Source organism: Pseudochaenichthys georgianus, chromosome 21, assembly GCF_902827115.2.
Source record: "Pseudochaenichthys georgianus chromosome 21, fPseGeo1.2, whole genome shotgun sequence".
NCBI lineage: Eukaryota > Metazoa > Chordata > Actinopteri > Perciformes > Channichthyidae > Pseudochaenichthys > Pseudochaenichthys georgianus.
In genome coordinates, this window is record NC_047523.1 from 19,381,899 (window position 1) to 19,402,028 (window position 20,130).

General features: G+C 41.2%; 1 protein-coding gene and 1 long non-coding RNA gene across 3 annotated transcripts; both read left to right on the forward strand.

The window, feature by feature from the left end:
* Positions 1 to 11,701: 11,701 nt before the first annotated feature.
* LOC139435972 (uncharacterized) lies at positions 11,702 to 15,000 on the forward strand. The gene is made up of 3 exons (XR_011645179.1): positions 11,702 to 11,721; positions 14,201 to 14,390; positions 14,491 to 15,000. It is a non-coding gene; the product is annotated as an uncharacterized lncRNA (long non-coding RNA).
* Positions 15,001 to 15,093: 93 nt separating this feature from the next.
* On the forward strand, positions 15,094 to 17,016 carry LOC117466966 (uncharacterized). Of its 2 annotated transcripts, XM_034110504.2 has the most exons (4): positions 15,094 to 15,458; positions 15,781 to 15,948; positions 16,183 to 16,278; positions 16,473 to 17,016. In XM_034110504.2, the coding sequence occupies exons 1-4, from the start codon at positions 15,105 to 15,107 to the stop codon at positions 16,785 to 16,787; spliced, it is 933 nt and encodes a 310-aa protein (XP_033966395.1). In that variant the 5' UTR covers positions 15,094 to 15,104; the 3' UTR covers positions 16,788 to 17,016. The 2 variants fall into 2 exon arrangements, with proteins under 2 accessions (XP_033966395.1, XP_033966396.1); XM_034110505.2 differs by lacking the exon at positions 16,183 to 16,278.
* The last annotated feature ends 3,114 nt before the right edge of the window (positions 17,017 to 20,130 follow it).

Sequence of the window (20,130 nt, forward strand, 5' to 3'; positions counted from 1 at the left end):
TGTTTTTTGTTCATTCATAGTTGTGAGTGTGTCTGGGCTCCTGAACCAGCCTCTCCTGTCTCCCTCCTCTCCCCCTGCTCCTCTTTGAGGCAGCAGCAAAGACTAGTTTTAGCTCTCAACAAGTTTTTAAAGTTTATCTTACCTTTTGTAGTGGCAATTTCTTATATTATTGTATATGGTAAAACCAAATGATGATATTATGCTTAGAAGCTGTTTGGTCAACTCGACCTGTTGTACCACACGGTAGCTTCCTGCCAAGGTCGTACCTGGAAAATGCGGCTCTGCCTATGAGAGCATTGTAAGATAACAGTCAGGAGAATGTCTTATCTCTTTTCCTTTCTGCACAGCAACAGTCCTCTATAAAACACACACACACACACACACACATTATACCCTGTGCACACTCCTGCAGACTATCCTATACTCTGTGAGACCTGTGCCTTTGAAGCTTCAAATAAATAACCAACAAGACAACGCTGTTTGATTTCACCAGTTTATTATTGATTACTCTCATTGTACATCTTTGCAGTATTGACGAGTCTAAAATATCCACAACACTTTTTTCACCTAGTTAACATTTTTTTGTTATTATTCATGCATATTTTACTAATCACTCCCCCCTCAAATGGAAATATGTGTTTACATAAATGGTGACCAAACCGTTTGAGACCCACAGAGAACTTAGACTAAGTTAACTATCTAAACACTCAGAGTCCTTTACCTCACCTGAGCTGTAGTTATCAGTCTCTCAGTCTGACAGCAGAGGACTCTCCTCCACCTTGTTGACAGCTCATTATATATCCGTTAGCACAGCTAGCTAGCACCAGATGCTAACAACAACAATACACGTAACCGGTGCGCGCGCTTTCTCTCGCTCGCGCCACACACACCCCCTCCCGAGCTTGAATGACACACAGAGACCAATCAAGCGCATTAGTGTGTGATCTGTATGAAAGTGGCCGTGTGGGCAGGCCACATCATGTAGACAGCCAGTCACCCTCTGTGAGGCAGAGTCAGACCCACATTTGCGCAGCGTTGCATTCACAATACATAAAAAAAAAAAAATCCTCAGGCCAGCAGGCCACTTAGCAGGCCAGGCCATCGGGAAACCTCCCGGTGCTCCCGATGGCCAGTCCAGGCCTGGGTGGGGCAAAGAAATGATAAATTAAATTGAGAGAGTGGGAGACTGAAAATGATTACTATGATAAATATGCAAACTATTTACAAAACTATTTACAGAAGCTCCTGTTGAACCATGGTTCAACAGAGCAACAAAAACAGGTTTGTCAACAATAAAAAATAAAAATGACGAGGCCACTTTGCCAACATTTTATTAACATTTTAAAGGGCATCATATTTCCAAGTGTAGAGAATTATGACTCTTCAATGACATTTGAAGTGTGCAGTGGAAACTGATCAAACCTACCTACCCACAGGTACACTTTGAAGACGACCAATATATTGGCAACAAATCAGGAGGAAATTTGAGGTTGAGGCCAGATGCTGTTCCAACAGTATTTATACATCGGCCTAAACCGAAAAGGAGGAAATTCACATCAAGGAGTATGCCTCCAGCTGTCAGGAATAATGACCACACCTATTACTGCACATCAAACATTGGTATGATATATGAAGCTAACAATGTTTCCAATGTTATATAATTAGTGTGAATGCTGTTTACAGCATTCCACTATAGTCCTTCAAATCTTTATTCTTCCCCTTAAACTTATTTCAGCCAATACTTTGGCTCTCCATAACTTCAGCTTATTTTCAACTACAGAAACCATTCAAATATTAAACTATTCAGCCTGTTCAGGAATCGATGGAAAACCTTCAACCTTTTCAAAATATTTCATACCTTTTGAAATATTCAGCTTTTTAAACTCTTTTTTTTACATTGAAGTCAATGGGAAGAGCCTTCAAATCAGCCAATACTTTAGCTCTCCATAACTTCAGCTTACTTTCAGCTACAGAAACCATTCAAATATTAAACTATTCAGTCTTTTCAGCAATTGATAAGAAACCTTCAACTTTTTCAAAAATATTTCATACTTTTTGAAATATTCAGCTTTTTAAACTATTTTTTTAACATTGACGTCAATGGGAGATGCCTTCAAATCCTGTTTTCCTACACTTTGCGCCAAATGCATCTCCTTCCACATAATTTCAGCCAGACCCTTCATTCCAACTTTCAAATGACCACAAGACCTTCAGCTATTCAAACTTGACTTTTACTTTTGATATCTTTTAAACATTCTGAGATATTGAATTTAGTTTGGAGCTTGGTTGAGAGGCATTTTTCAGATTTTTACAGTGGATGGAGCAGCTCGTTAACTCTAGAGTGCTTTGATCTCAAAACAGAGTGTAGGACAGCTCAAAATTCTCCCCCAAAAATGTTTTAAACTTGCCATACTTCCCAAACCCTACACTCCTCAGACATATTTTTTCATGGAAAACGTAGGAAAAGCTCTCCTAGGTTGGAAAATAAAAAAAAAATAAAAAAAAATATTAGACAAAATGCCTCTTGAGGGCATGAAGTGACAAAAACGTTCAACATTCCTCCATTGAAGCCCATTGTAATTTCAGGCAGATATTTCCTCACGGTAGCAGCCGCACACCTTTAGTGAAACTGCCAAAAAGGCCACATTATTAACCCGAAACTACACAAAAATTACACTTCAGATACTCAACTTCGTTGACATGCTTCACGTTTTGAAATTTCACAGATATCTGTTACGGTTCTTCCACAAAACGTTCACATGTAAGAGGTTTATCTCTCATTCAGAACAATGGAAACCTGTGATCTCTACAGAGTTCGTTAGCTCAACTATAAACACCTGTGTAATGGAACACGATGATGTCATCACTCCAACTGACATGCAGCAGACTTCAACAGTCCAGCTGTGAAAACATCTTCGGGACAGTTTTGAGATTTCTTCAAATGCCGTTGCCATGGCAACACAATGCTCGCCTTGAAACACGGTTTTCTCATAGCTTCAGTGAAAATACTCCAAACAGCCCAGAACTTCACAGGTTTGATAACGATGCAGCCATAAATGCATCTAAGCGTAGTATGGGGTGTCATCAAATGTCGTTGCCATGGCGACAGACCACTCGCCATGAAACACGATGAGGCTGTAAATCCAATCGAAACTGTCCAATCGTCCCCCAATCTTCACTTGTATATCACCGGTCCATGCCTCAACAGCTCTACGACAAATCTGAGATCTCACCATATGCCGTTTCCATGGAAACGCATCCCTCGCCATAAAATATGATGTCACTATAACTCCTATGCAAATGTTCAAAGAGTGCTCAAACTTCACATGTGTGCTAACAGTCCAGCCGTGAAGACATCTCCAGGACAGTTTTGAGATTTCTTCAAATGCCATTGCCATGGCAACACAATGCTCACCATGAAACACAGTTTTCTCATAACTTCAGTGAAAATACTCGAAATGGCCCAAAACTTCACAGGTTTGGTAACAATGCAGCCATCAACACATCTAAGAGTATTATGGGATGTCATCAAATGCTGTTGCCATGGCGACAGATCATTCACCATCAAGTTAGTTCAAAAGTTTGCAGTTCAAATATTCTTCTGCTTTCCCAAGCCTTTTTACATTCTTTTCTCATCTTAATACAAATTCATTCACTACTACTTATATCTGATATTTAACTCCTTCAGCCGCAGAAAACATTCAACTATTACATTATTCAGCTATTTCAGGACATCAAGGCTATACATGTTGTTGTTTATACCTTTTTTTAAACCTTTTCTTTGAAATATTAAGTATAAATATTTTTTCTGCATTTTTATTTGCTAAAAGCAGCTACCGTTCAGCTAATAACACATTCAGCTTTTTCTGCATTTTCAGCTAAATTCAGCCATACATGTTCACAGTTTACAGCATTCGCACGCATTTTCTGCAAGAAATGCATTTTCTAGTTCAAGGATTGACTACACTCCTAATGCAACTTTCAGATTATACAGCTTCAAAAATACCAGGGTTCAGGGATTCTCTGAAGACTCATATACCACATGTACATAATCTACAGATTTCTTCATACTTTAACATTGCCAATAGACAAACTTAGAGGAATGTCACTATAGTAGGGATGTGCATCTCCATCACTGAGGCCGATGCGATGCGCATCTCGATACGTTGCCACGATACGATACATTAACGATACATTTGAAACACCAGGCGATGCGATACGATACGATTCACCCCTGTTGCGATACAGTTCGATACGATTTGATTCAACATTATGCGATACGATGCGATTCAACACTATGCAAAAATAATGATACTTCAATATGGTACGACAGAGGTTTTTTGTTTCATTCCTTATATGCAGCAAATCATACATTAACAAAAAAGTGCTTTACATATTTGGTACTGCACATCCCATCATGTCGTTTATTTTTTACCTTTAAAAGCTCTCCAGAGTACAGTACAATTGTATAACACCTCACAGTTAAACAATGTAAGGATGCATTGCTCATGATTAACAAATAACAGCTACCATGGTGCCATGCCCATACAGCTGCCAGCCTGATGTGCTTAACACTCATAGGCTAACTCACCAGTGGGTTCTATAACAATAAAGAATATAAATAACCTTTCACAAACAGGTATTTCATAACTGCTTATAGTAAGGAAGACATTTAAATGATTATTGGCCTTCACATGCTGCTGTAAACTAAACACCACTCTCTGACAGGAACACCTCACTGAGTGATTTAACTCATAGTCTAACTTTCAGGTTTCTCTTTTCAGCCGCAGACCCCATGTTGCCTCTTTATGAGCGTCGCTAAGTTCCTCGTACTACTTGTGTACTTTAAAGTGGCTCGGCATCGTTAACAATTTGCGAGCGATTGTTCAAGTTGACCGTCTGTAGTATATAGTGCCGCGCACATATACCATCAGGACGTTACTGATGGGGTGCGGCTGCGGAGTGATACTGTGTGTATGCAAGCCTGCATCAAGGACGGATCTATGTATCATGGCTGTAGACCTGTTGAGTAATAAAGATACCTCATACAAAGGTCTACGGATACCTTATTACTCTCCATGACCTGCGGTCAACTATATAGCATAAAGGATTATTACACCGTCTTTCTTGAACAATCCGAAGTGTTGCCAAACGTTTGATTTGTAGGTATTTTTCGGTGCGCTGTGTTTCTCTTTCTCCTCAACTTCCATGTGGGTTGATAACTGAGACTCTCGGCCTCCGTAGTGGCGAAGCAAATATCAAAGATCGTCTCTGCTGAGCGTTGACAAGATGAGGGGATTTTATATGAATGAATCGTTTTTTTACCGATGCAAAGACGCTACGCAATCGATGCATCGCGAGTTCAACCCAAACTGTAGCCGATGTGCACTCTTTCAACCGGTGCACTCGCATCTTGAACGTTTATGCCGGTGCACCGATACGAATCGGTGAATTTTAACATCTCTACACTATAGGAGTGTAGTGTGCCCTTAAATGACAATAGGTGCACATGTAAAGGCAGCATACACATATAACAGCAATTGCCTTGTTATTGTTACAGAGATTCAGAGAGATATTGAGGTGGAGTTCCAAGGGAATGAAAGGGACATCACAGACAGAGAGAGTGAGACAGATGTCAGCAGACTGCCAGGGGCCAGTATGTCAGGGGCCGACAATCAAGAGGCCACCTTACCAGAGATCAGTGTGCCAGGAACCAGTCAGTCAGGGGTCAGCTATGAAGAGGCCAGTTTGCCAGGGTCAGGTGCTCCAGGGACCAGACTGCCAAGGGCCAGTTGTGACCGGGCTCACGTGGAGGATCGAATGAGGCAACTGAGAAGGGAGAGATTACTAAGAAAGAGAGCCGAGAGGGCTCTGGTAAACCAGAAGAGGATTAATTCGGCATTAAAAAAAACACAATTTGATTAATCAAAAGTTTCAAAAAATCTTCAACACAGACCAAATTAGAGCACTTGGGCAATCAAAAAAAGGTGGGATACGGTGGGGGAAAGAAACCGTGAAAAAAGCAATACAACTAAGGTTCTGTTGTGGCACTACAGCACTGTAAACCCGAATGTTCAAAATAATTAAATAGATTAATTAGAGTAAACTTAAATAAAATAAAAAGTTCTACTAACTTCAATAGATTCAGTTCCTGTGACTGTTCTTCCTTTTTGAGTTAACTAAACTGATAATCTTTGATTAACTTGAACTATTTGGCGGATTAAGTAAGCATCACTTAAACATATACATTGAACTGTACTCATTTCTAATGCTTATTGTGTGTCTGATGTGACTAACCGTCGAAAGTGGGATGCAGCACATGCGGCTAATACCTGCAATAAGGTGGATCTTCACACTTAATTTCCACACTTTCCGGTGGTAATCAGCATCATTGGTCTCACTGTAAGTGCAATATTCATATTTCTTCTCTTTTTTAAATATTTTGAGATTAAACATGTGAAAGAGAGTGTTGATGTTAGCCAGATACATGGATGTTAGCTAGCATTAGCCAGAGGTTGAGTCAGCAGATTCACAAAAATGCCTTAATTATTTGCAGTTAATGTAATGTTAACTTGTAGTAAGAGATGTAGTTGTGGAAACTGTTGGTGTCAAAGTAGGGCTGTCACTTTTTGTTGTACGTTGAAATGTTCATTAAAACATGATGAAAAATGTCATTGCCCCTAAGCTAATTATGTATTCAAAAAGTTCAGCCAAATGCATTGTGGTTGTGGATGCTCGTGACGGCAGCCGTTGAAACACTAACAGAACGGGTAGGTTTCCTAATAAAAGCCTTCAATGTTAGTTTAATCAATTTATACTCAAATGTGTGTCATAATATACCCAACCATTTACTTGATTTACTACGAGCAACACCGAACGCATTGGACTGAAAGTCACTATTTAACACGGTCACTCCTCAAACCGAAACTTGTTGCTAACAGTTAGCAAGCTAACGTGTTCGTTCCAGTCTATGGTTCATACACTGTAAACCACGAGGCGCGGAGGATTGTGTGTGCTCCCTCCGTGTTCCTCGCTGCCGCTGAATTAAGAGACCCGCTGCTAAAGTTTAACACTCTCCTTCACCCAGGTTTCAACCTCTTTGTACGGGTTCAACGAGCGTGAGGCCACACACACGGGACCGAGCAGAGACAGGTAATGTTAAATTGAATATAACGTTGTCAGTTATAAACAGGCTCGGTAGTGAACGCTTGTCCATTTGTTGTCCATTAATTCATCATTTACCATACTAACATTTCCCCAATACAATGGATGTTTAAGAATGTATTAAGCAGTAGCTTATGTAACCCATATGAAATATAGGGCTACTCGACCCCTTTATGTCATTTAGATGTATGAATACATGTTGTTTCTGCACGGAACACTCTAGAATGTACACCCATGCTAATGAGTGGCGCGAATCACTCCGCCTCTCTCTCTCTCTCTCTCTCTCTCTCTCTCTCTCTCTCTCTCTCTCTCTCCTGTGAACACCAAGTTGAGCAGCTCCTAGTATATTAATAGTATTTTAAGTGTTATTTGTACTCTCAACTATATCAGTTGACAAACTCTGACCTGCAAGAACCCCTGTGTGAACCCGAACTAGACGGCCGGCTGTGTCGTCTTATAAGTGTAGAAACTCCGGTGAGTTGAGGCTGTTAGCTCCTTGTTAGCACTGAAGGGCTAGCCTGCTAATATGACAATGACAGTCAGTTTTTGTTGTTTATTATGAGATACATTTCATTTAAAAACCAATCGGGGTTATGAAACTGATGTCTAATGTTTTTGATGTACTATGGTGCACATTGTATCATTGTTCAACCATAAGATCGTTAGCTTATGCTAATCGCGAGCTAGCGCTAACTGAGTTGATGCTAAACGCTAGCAGAAGCTAATGGCTAACACCACGTGTTAGTTCCATAGAACAGAAGCTGATCGCATAGATATTAAAAGAGCATTGCTCTTCTTTTACTTAAAACCACTCTCTTTTAGTTATTTAATTTGTTTCATTAGCTGTAGTGCTGCTACATGCTGACTGCAATATCTGTTCATGTTCATGTTAAGAATAACTGTTAAACGTGCTTGAAAACAGTTAAAATTATAGTTAAAAACATAAAGTGTATCCCTTGTGTATTTCAACTTGAATGTAAGATGTGTTGTTTAGAAATACAAGTTAATTATCACTAGTTAAAATACACATTGGTGATGAAGGTGAACTCTGCTGCTCCGCCACGGGTCTAACTTCAGCAGCTTGAGTAAAAGTAGAAGTACCAGAGTGTAGGAATACTCTGTTACAGTAAAAGTACTGCATTCAAAATGTTCCTCAAGTAAAAGTAGAAAAGTATTCTCATCAAAATATAGTGAAAGTAGCGACAGTAAAAGTAGTCCTTGTGCAGATTGGTCCATTTCAGAATAATATATATGATATGTTTTATAATGATTGATCATGAAAGTGTTCTCAAAGCTGGTGAAGGTGCAGCTAGTCTGAAGTACTTTGTAGACTGCAGGGTAGCTGGTGAATTTACTCCAGGTGGAACTAAAGTCTGAATTAACACTTGATTATATTTCACATCATTCATCCACATCTGTAAAGTAACTAAAGGGATTAAATACATATCGTGGAGGAAAAGTACACCTTTTACCTCTGAATTGTAGAGGAGTAGAAGAACAAAGTAGCAAAACATTTACATACTTAAGTAAAGTACAAGTATCTCAAAATTGTAAGTATAGTACTTGAGTTTATGAATTTAGATAAATAATAAACTGTAAATGTATTAACTGTGAATATTTTTCATTTATTTAACATTAGAAATGTATTATAGTCTGGCCAAACTTGATGGCAACCTAAAATCATGGATGTATAATAAGAACTACCTAAGAGAGGGGGAGAGAGAGCGCGTGCAGCGGTCTGCTCGCGCGCAGAGATATTTTAAAATGTTACATTTTAGAACAGTATTTGCTGTGGTGGTGACATCTCCCCCTCCCCCCCTAAAAGTATTTTGGGGAAGTTTCATCCAAAGTAGGTTGTTAAAACGATAGATGAAAAATTGTCATAGTTGGTGATGTTTTTGTAACCTGATATTGGTTGGATACTGGTATTGAACTTTTATTCAGTTGTAAGTATAAGCAGGGCATGACATTAAGGATTTTGGGAGATGGCCCTGTGGGCCATCTAAGCTAATTTACAGATGGCCCTGAGTCCAATAGAGATGGCCCTGAAAAATGCGCGCGGACGAAATGACTCACGAAAGGTTTGGGGGACCTGCGGGTCTTAGATGCTGTCTGGTGCATTCTCTATAATTATAAGATGAACCACCACAATATTATATTGTACAATTTCAATTGTATTCTGAATTTCACTTCTTCTTGTTTGTGTTTGCTGATTCAACGACTCAATCAGTGCTGGGGCCGATCCTGTTTTTAATCTATCTATTACCTCTGGGTCATATCATCAGACAACATAACATCAACTTCCACTGCTATGCCGACGACACTCAGGTCTACATCAAAACACAACCCAATACCACCACTATCCAAACACTAAACACCTGCCTGGAAGACATCCGCTCCTGGATGACCACCAACTACCTTCAGCTCAACAGCAGCAAGACGGAGGCAATCCTGATAGGCACCACCGACCAGCTTGCCAAGGCCGCCAACATCAGCCCCTCCCTTGATGGTCAGCTCATTCCTCTCTCCTCCGTTGTCACCAACCTCGGTGTGAGGTTTGACCCCACTCTGTCTTTCCAAGCCCACATCAAACATATCACCAAGACCTCCTTCTTTCACCTGAAAAACATTTCCCGACTGAAGCCCTCACTCTCAACTGATGACATAAAAAAACTGGTTCATGCACTCGTCTTCTCGAGACTAGATTACTGCAATGCACTCCTCTCCGGTCTCCCAGCCAAATCCATCAACCGCTTGCAACTAGTCCAGAACAGCACAGCCAGAGTTCTCACCGGTACAAAAAGGTCAGCACACATAACCCCCATACTTGCAAAACTACACTGGCTCCCAGTCCACTACAGGATCCAGTTCAAGGTTCTGCTCCTCACGTACAGAGCCCTGAATGGACAAAGCCCAAAATACCTCTGTGACCTCATTCATACCCAGACATCTACCCGCTCTGTCCGCTCCAGCCACGCTCCTCTTCTCTACATCCCCCGCACACGTCTCCGAACAATGGGAGACCGAGCCTTCTGCTCATTCGCCCCGCGCCTCTGGAACTCCCTCCCAGATCAGCTGAGATCTGCCCCTTCCACCGAGGTCTTCAAAACCGGCCTTAAGACCCTCTTCTTTCGGCAGGCCTTCGAATAAACTTTGCGCACGGTACACCTGGAGTACTGCCATTTTTATCGCTATCTCCGACTTTTATTTTTGTACTCTATTTTATATCTTATTTTTTGATTTCTTATTATTATTACAATTATTTGTCTTTTATTATCTCAAAGCGTATCAGTATCCCTTGTTGTGAAGCACTTCGAGATTTGTCTTGGCAGATGAGAAGCGCTATATAAATTAAATATATTATTATTATTATTATTATTATTATTAATGGCCCTCTGTCTGTCAGAGGGCCACTGACTGGGGTTGAAGATGGAACATTTTGAAGGGACACTCCCTTTCTGGAGATCTTGGAATCTTTTCTCCAGGTGCTTGATGAGCACATCTGCAAACACATACAAAATGTCAAATTATAATCCCTGTCTCTGGACCACCATAAAAAAAAATCATTTATATCATAACAAATGTGAAATTATATTCCTGTCTCTGGACCACCATAAAAAAAATTATCTATTAAAACATGTTATGCCCATATTTACTTATGAAGAAAATATTTACTTTTGAAGAAAAAATATTGAATAATTACTTTGAAGAAAATATTATTGGGCACATACCTATCACTTTGATTCTCTTTTTTCGGGGGGGGGCTGCAGCTCAGTCTTTCTCTTCTTTCCAGGTTGTTCACCTTGCTTTGGTGGACTAAGAAACATTGTAATACACTCTGACTTTAAATTATTTGATCATTATGTATTCAGCATCAGAATCCGTAACAAACTGAAATTCCCGCGAAAATGTGGTTGCATTAGATTCATTGTCCGGGTAGTATTAAGTTGCGCCACTTATGTGACAGACAAGAATAGTCAACTCTAATGTCTAACACTTAATGTGGAGAAAGAGATGTCCTGTATGGGTTGATTGTGCGTTGATCTGTTGGTAATGCCTCGGGGTTCCGGTGGGCATGTAAACAAATGCATAATGCTGCGCTATACTTTGTGGCCTCACCCAGTTGCATAGCGACACTTATTGTTTAGGTGTCTTTTAATAAGCAGGTAGTCCTATCATTAGCTAGAACTAGCTGGATCTGATCGATATGGACATAAACGCGAGTGAAGTCTAATCTGACGGGGGAGAGAGAGATCACCTGCTGCTGCTGCTGCTGACGACTCGACACGCAGCTCTGCATAATCGCATGCAGCGGTGAGCGGAACAAAACACACTACAGGTTAGAATATCACACGTAGCTATTTTAATGACCTCTCAAACTACCTAAACTAGTTATAGATGTGTTTAGTTTTATTGTCGGGTCACTCATTACTGGATCCGCGAGCTGCATGATACTGGCATAATAGATTGCCCGATCGGGCCACCAGCAGGTGAGGCTTCATTGCCCGAGCTAAATGCTTGCCTTTCAGCTCGCTGGGTCCAGTATGATTTGGCAATGTAAGTTGTGTTCAACTTCTGTCTCTTCCAGACCACAATTATTTAAACACTACAGACTGCAGCACGGCCACTTTTCCAGAGTTAGCCCCCTTCCATGCCTCTATAATGATTGTATGTGTACATTTCAGTCGCTTAATGCACTGAGAACTCATTTGTCAAGAACACATACTGCACAACTTAGCAGTAGTGCAGAGCAGAGTCGGGAGACTGCGTTATTTAAATGCCCTTTATGCACATTCCAGCAACCTTTTTCTGAATCTGTTCTCAGAAGGCATTTAAAAAACCATGAAACAGTGACATTCCCATATAGGGATTGTAACTATAGCACAAATGTGTACTCTTCATTCAATTCCCATAAAAGTAGAGCACATCAAGCAAGTCTTACATCAGACTTTCAAAGTGCCATTGTCAGTGAGGATCCCCAGAATCTCCAAGCCAGTATTTCAGAGGTTACTGGTGATTTGGATGAAGAATGTCTAGGACAGAGTACAGAAGTGGGGGATGATGATCAATGTGACACTGTCAATCTAAGACATCAACTCAAAATGAATGTATCATCCTTATTCTTAAGGATGCAGGCTATCCTCCATGTCTCAAACACAGCCACACAAGAAATAGTGGACCACTTGAATCAGATCTTCTCCTTATCTCAGCCATTGATAAAGGAGGCAGTTGGTGACATATTGCAGAGAAATGGTCACAATATTGCAGAACCTACACTGGATGAGGTTGTTAGTGCTGTTGTAGACTCAAACATTCTATTTACTGCTACCTCTAAAGGTGCAGAGTTGTCTTCATACAAGCGCAGAAAAACCTTTATTGAGCATAACTATCCATGTGTAATGCCAGTAGAGTATCAGTTGGAGCAACCTGGACATACCGTCATGTATGTTCCGATCCTTCAAATGATTCAGGAGTTGTTTAGAAACACAGACATTCTTAACAAGATTACTGAACCAAATACTGAGCCTGGTCAATATGTGTCATGCTCTGATGGCTCTCATTTCCTTGAAAATTAGTTACTGTCAACAGGGGATCTCAACCTACCACTTCAGCTATATATCGATGACCTTGAAATTGCCAACCCGCTTGGCACATCACGTAAAATTCACAAACGTTGTGCTGTATACTGGGTCCTTGCCAACGTGTCACCAAAATACAGATCAGCATTACATGCTATACAACTATCAATACTGGTAAAAGTGACAGACCTCCGTAAGTATGGATATGCAGCTGTGCTTGCTCCATTGCTGCATGATGTTCGTATTCTTGAGGAGGATGGTGTCTTCATTGAAAGAGTTGGTCAGAATATCAAAGGGACCATATTTTGTGTTTCTGCAGACAATCTGGCTGCCCATGGGTTAAGTGGCTTTGTAGAGTCATTTAAAGCAGGTTATCTTTGCAGATTCTGTATGGCCACAAGAGAAGAGTTTCAAGCAACTGAAGTCAGAGAGAAAGAGTTTTCTCAGAGAACCAAAGCCAGCCACGACCTTCATGTACAACATGTTCAAGAAAGTGAAACTTTGAAAAGCCACTTTGGTGTTAAAGCTGGCTGTGTCTTGCGTGAGTCCCTGAATTACTTCCATCCAATCACAGGCTTTCCTCCAGATATACTACATGATCTTCTGGAAGGTATCGTTCCTGTGGAGCTTTCTCTTTGCATTAAGGAGATGATCCGGCTGAAGTACTTCAGTTTAGAGTATTTGAACCAAAAGATTGCATCATTCCCGTATCAGCACACTGATAAAGTGAATAGACCTCAGCCAATTCCCAAAACATTTCAGTCTCGAGGAACAATAGGAGGCAATGGGCATGAAAATGCTACTCTGCTCCGACTGCTTCCATTGCTTGTTGGCAGTGTAGTACCAGATGGTGATGGTGCATGGGCAGTTCTGATGGAATTGAAAGAGGTGGTGGAGTTAGCATTGTGCCCATCGTTTACTGATGAAACCTTAGACTATTTTGAGTGCAAAATCAGTAATCATAGGCAGGCACTGCTCGAGATTTTCCCTGAGGTTAGGCTTCGTCCTAAACATCACTATGTGGAACATTATCCCACCCTAGTCAAGTGCTTTGGGCCCCTGCTGCACATGTGGACCATGCGGTTTGAAGCCAAACACCGCTTTTTCAAGAGAGTGGTACACGACGCTCAAAACTTCAAAAATATTTTGAAGACAATGGCAATCAGACACCAACACATGATGGCCTATCATCTTGCTGCACCATCTTTTTTCAAGCCAAAAACAGAAGCGTCCAGGGTGGACTCTGTTCTAGTCTCAGCTCTACCAGAAGTAGTTCAGGCACACATAAGAAGACAAACAACAAGTGACACAATCTACCACACATCAAATGTGACCATTGATGGCACTGACTATGTCTGTGGAATGTTTGTGTCTGTTGGAGCCAGTGGTGGACTGTCTACATTTTGCAAAATAGAACAGATCTACCTTGTGAATCACAGTGTGTCTTTTCTTTGTAGTGATTATGACTCCTGGTATGTAGAACATATCCGGTCTTATGAGCTGTTAGCCACACGGACAAGTCTTTCGATCCACCTGCAATCTGGTCTCAATGATACAGTCCCACTCTCAGCATACAAGATAGGCGGCTCGCTGCTGTTGACACCCAAGCGGTTCTTGCAAGTGAAACAGAACTGAGGACAGCCAATGGTGAGTAGTATCTTTATTTATTACTCTGTAATCGCGCAGTTCATAATCTGTATATTTTAATAATAACCTTTTAACACACTGAATGGCTCTTTTTCGTTAGCAATGGCAACAATGGCAGCTGAATCCCCACAACCCATGATCCTTCGTGTTGTTGAGACGGCGGGCCGGGTTAGAAAAGTAAAACTCAATGCACGACCAGCCTCTGTTGATGCACTGATTCATATTCTAAAAGCACAGTTGGAAATAGACCTTGACTTCAGTTTGCGATACGAAGATCCAGACTTTGATGGAAAACTCACTTCCCTCATTGACATTGAGGAGTTGCCCCAAAAAGCTGTTGTGCATATCTCACTTGCACAGGATTCCAGCTCTCTTGCATCAACTGAAACACTTCCAAGTGTGTCATCTGAAGAACGTCAAGGCAGATGGCCTCCAGGTCCTTTTCTAGTTCCCACATTTTCATTTGATGTTGAGCTGAAACTTAGAGCAGGGAACACTGAATTTGAGAAGAACAACACATACTTTCAGATGACAAGAGACCTAAAGCACGACATATTAGAAAAGCTTGCATCTACAATCTATGGCTTCAAGGCTTACCCAAGTGATAACAACATAGCAATGGTAGCTGAGGCTCTTGTGGCCACACATCCCTGCTTGAAAGAAGCAGGATCGCAGACTGGGTGAAATGGATGGAAGCAGAGCATTACGTTTAAGATGGGCAATTACAGGAACAAGATGAGACAGGCTGGATGTCAGGAGGTCATTGTAAATGATGGAAAAAGAAGTAGAAGCAATCCTCACAATGAACCTCCACACTCCAACATTAAAAGACCCAAGCGAGCCGAAGTCAACTTTCTACCCAACCTTCCCCAAGGAGAGGATCCCTCAAGTCTTGAGCACTTGAGGCAGACCATTTTTGAGGAAGTCAAGAAGACTGAGATGGACCTATCCCTCATTAAAAAGATGATGCAGACCACATTTGCACTTCGGCGACAGACCATAGTGAGGACATGCCCGCCAGTGAACGAGCTCATGGACCTCTGGCCTGCTCTCAAAATGGAGTCTGAGGTAATATGGATTAGCTCTCTTTTTCCTGTTTTCTTCTTTATTGATAACATATGGCACATTCTGTGACTCTTATAGTGGCTATTTGCTGTATAGAGGAGTGTCATAGATCTTCAAAGTTCCAGCTCCTTCCCTGTGGTGTAATGTAATGTAAGGAAAAGAACAGTCCAGGGGAAGTTCTCGTTCATGCCACAGGGAAGGAACTGACTGGTCAAACTTGGAGGATCTATTACATTTGTAAGGAAGATACCACTTTAACCTGGTTTGATTTATTTTGAACTGACTAATTGACATTGCTGTATGTTCTGCTCTGTTTTTTAAATAGGTGTATGCAGAGTTCCAAAGGATTACCAACCAGAATCTGCCTAACACATTCTACGCTGCTTTTGACCGCCATCTTCCTCGACTGATGGCCATATTTAGAGAGAAGGCGTCCAAAACTGGGAAGACAGCTGAGGCTTTGGCTGACATTTTTAAAATCCACGATGAACAGGTAAAGAGATTATTTTTACAATTCAAAGGTCGAACATCTAACGTTAAACAGATTAAAAAAATATCTTTTGAATTTTACAATTAGCCCACTTTGTTTTTGCTATTTGTCTGATTGCATTAAAGATGTGAACAGGTTATCTGTGGATATATGTTCCGATTGGATTGTTGGATTGACAGGTTTGTTCAGTAAACTTCACAGTCAACAGTTTGTACGCTTATATTTTTATCGTTATAGGAATTACACGACATCAACACCAGGCGTACCACCGTCATCCATGCCCTTCCTGTGTATCTGCAAGAGGACACCTCTGGATTTTTCCGAACCTGCACAGTGAGTCTCCTTAATGTGTGTGTGTGTGTGTGTGTGTGTGTGTGTGTGTGTGTGTGTGTGTGTGTGTGTGTGTGTGTGTGTGTGTGTGTGTGTGTGTGTGTGTGTGTGTGTGTGTGTGTGTGTGTGTGTGTGTGTGTGTGTGTGTGTGTGTGTGTACCCAGTTTGTGATTATTATCTCTCTTTCATTAATTTAGGAAGAGTCCGAACCAGAGCTTGGAGGTGTTGCAGTGGCCCTCCTTACTGTCACCAGTGACAATGGCACAAGTCAAGTGCATTATCAGCCTGTGACGATCTCGGTTGTCATCGAAAATGACATTGTGGTCAGCCTCCCCAGACTTGCAGATGCATTCCTAGTAATGTTTGGACTAATTTATGCACTACACCTCAGCTATCCCAAAGGACTGACAAACACTTTCGAGTTCACACAGAAGGTTTTACTTGGTCTGGAAGATGGTAAATTGTCGCCCAAGTTGCAGACCCTCAAGAATGACTTGATGATGCATCTGTAGAAATGCATCTGAAGAACAGGTGTGGAGTGGGGCATTTTAAGGCATTCATCAAAGTATCTTTGATTTTTAGGGATGACTGTTTGCACTTTATTAATGCCAGTTAATCAGAAATATTTGGTATTTTAATGTGAATGTGTGTTTATGCGTTTGGTTGTTGTTGTTGCGGCACTTTTACTCATCCAGAGATTTGATACTTGTTAATGTAACTCTTTTACATTTTAGAGTTTTACAGTTAAAGGGTTCAGACTGTCATTGTGTTTGGTTTGATTGTAATAATAAATATTGAGTTCTGTTAACCCAAAAAAAAAGACTTTGAGTACTTATTTCTTTAAGTTCTGGTAACTTAATCCATTAGTAGAGGTGAATTCAAGTGTTTAAGTCACAGTACCTGAACATATTTGAGTTGACTTAATAATCCATTTTAATTTTACTGTAACCAATAGGTACATGTAGCATTTAATCCAATTATTTAAGTTCTCGAAAATTGTAAGTTTTGAGTTGATTAACTTAAAATACTTGAGGCAATCAGTTGCCCTAATTTTTTTGAGTTAAGTTTACTTATTGGGGCTTACAGTGAGGATATAAAACCCTCCAAGCCATGAATATGCCTCTGCCTGACATCAGGACCATTCAGAGGAGGATGCAGCACGTCAAACTGGAGCCAGGAGTGTTGGGGGAGGTGTTTGATATGCTGAGGCTGAAGGCAGATGGCATGAGTGAGATGGAGAAGAAATAGCCGCTTTCACACCGCAGGACTTGCCGAAAGTACCACTAAAGTACCACGGCACTAAATCCGCCAGGGGGCTAGTGCCAATCGCATTCACACCGCAGTACTTTCCCTGAGGCACGATTACGCTGACGTCACTTCGTCTTCTTTGGGTTTACTGGCAGGCCGCAAAACCACTTCACGGCGAGTACAACAAAAAAACAAGAGAAGAAGAACTACACGGGGGAGGGGGTATAAAGCCCACCCGCTGTATGAGGCGTTTGTTTACTTTCAGACCTCAGACATGATGGAGTTCAATGAGCTTGTTGTCTTTGTGCTCATGTTATACAGCTTTGTAACTGGGTTATTGCAGCCAACTAGGGATTTGACCCACTCGTCGGATGCTGTAAGTGCAATGCTGGTTCGGAATCGAAGGCGTACCATAACGAGTATTTCAACCGCAAAGGCTGGCACTCGCTCGTCCTGCAGGGTGTTGTGGATGCTAGGGGCCTCTTTTGGAGTGTTTTTGTTGGCTTACCAGGTAGCATGCATGATAGCAGAGTGTTCAGCATGTCCTCACTGGTTAGTTTTGTGGATAGGGGTGGTCTACTTCCTCATGTAACAAGGAATATTGGGGGACATGATGTGGGTTACTATATTCTTGGTGACTCAGCCTACCCCCTGCAAAGATGGCTGATGAAACCTTTCCAGGACAATGGAAGGCTTTGTACAGTTCATTTGGTTCTCTCTTTTATTTACCACATTCAAGACAGGCAAAATTACAATAGTGCAGACACACCTTTGTGCAAAGAAAATATGTCAGTATCAAAACAGTGTGGCAATATAATAACAAACTGCCAGGTGTCGTATGCACATTAAATAGGCTCAGCAGTAAACACACCTTTATTATATATCCTCCTAAGATGTTCCCTTACTATAATTAATTAAAAATATTGAACTCACAACACTGGTAATTACAAACTTAACCATTTCTCTTTCAATAAATAAATAGTGCTTGTGTTGATGGACGCCGTTTTGAAATACAATGAAATTATCTATTTCAAAGCCACATTATGGCTGGGACACAACTAAAGCTTCGCCAGTTTATAACCGATGAAACATGATGGTATCAGAATAATCACTTAAATGTGATTTATAGGATGCTACACATGTCACTGTAAAGATAGTGTCAGAGGAGAAATAAGCAAGATACATTATCTGTTAAATCGCCATGGAGGTTATCTTTTATTTATTAGCAGCAGATCAATAAGTGTCAGTATCAAAACATAACACTGGCAAATACAATAGGTAGGCTCAGCAGACAGACCGTAGTGCAAAGTTAAAGTGTCACATGATTATCTACTAAATAGTGAATTCAGCATCAACATCACCAAGATGAAGTTCAAAACAATGTAACAGACACACCTTAGTGCAAGTTAGGTGTCAGTATTAAAAAACAGTGGCAATATATATATAATAACAATAGAAAATCAACTTCAATCAAATGTACCCAAAAAAAATACACTTATAACAAATATATAAAAACAGCACTGTAAGAGTTTAACTGTGGGCTAAGCCCTGAATGTTTCCATGTCCAGGAAAACACCGCTGTGTGTCAATATTTAAAACAATACTACAGGGAGGAAGGCCTGTTGGACTTCACTAGCTCTGAAAGCACTCCCAGAAACCCCTGCTGAAAAGCCTTTTGTTGCTCCATTTGCTGTGCCAAGACTGCGTCCCGTTCATCCTGGCGCTCCATCATCGCAATCACCCTGTCCTCTGTTTCCTGGGCCTTGTGTAAAAGCATCATCTGGTCCTCGTGCATCGCCTTGCTGGCCATGGCACGCCTGTCCTCCATAGTCTCGATGGTGGCAAAGAACTTCTCATCATGTGTGTCCTGTGCGCGCTTTCCTAAGAGGAAACATTATTTAATCACCATGTAGTTTTACAGGCAGAAGGGACACGGTCAGGCTGTTAGGGCTATTCCGACTGATAGGGTTAGGCACAGACACACACACACACACACACACACACACACACACACACACACACACACACACACACACACACACACACACACACACACACACACACACACACACACACACACACACACACACACACACACACACACACACACACAAAGACATAAACACACACACACACACACACACACACACACACACACACACACACACACACACACACACACACACACACACACACACACACACACACACACACACAAGAGAGAGACACACACGTTACGTTTTCTTACCGGAAGTCATCTGACCTAGCCCGGATGTTTACAATTTTGTGAGCGTAAAATGGGCGCGAAAAGTGTAAACGCCTGCCTAGGCAAACACGTTTTCCACGGTGTTTCATAATTCATAATTGTACCATGAAGGAAGTAAACGTGATTGTGAAGCTACACTGTGTGTGTGAACGTACTTTTGCGTTTGGTTGATGGAAAGGGAGACGAGCAACGGCTGCTGTTGCGATCGGGAAAGGAAAGTCCACTCGTTTCCAATCCAGCGAGTTGTCCCGCCTCGCCTGAAACAAACAAATGTAGTGCCATGAGTTAGTGAAGCACATTACAGAAAACACTGCCCACTTATTCACAAGACAAAACGTTTT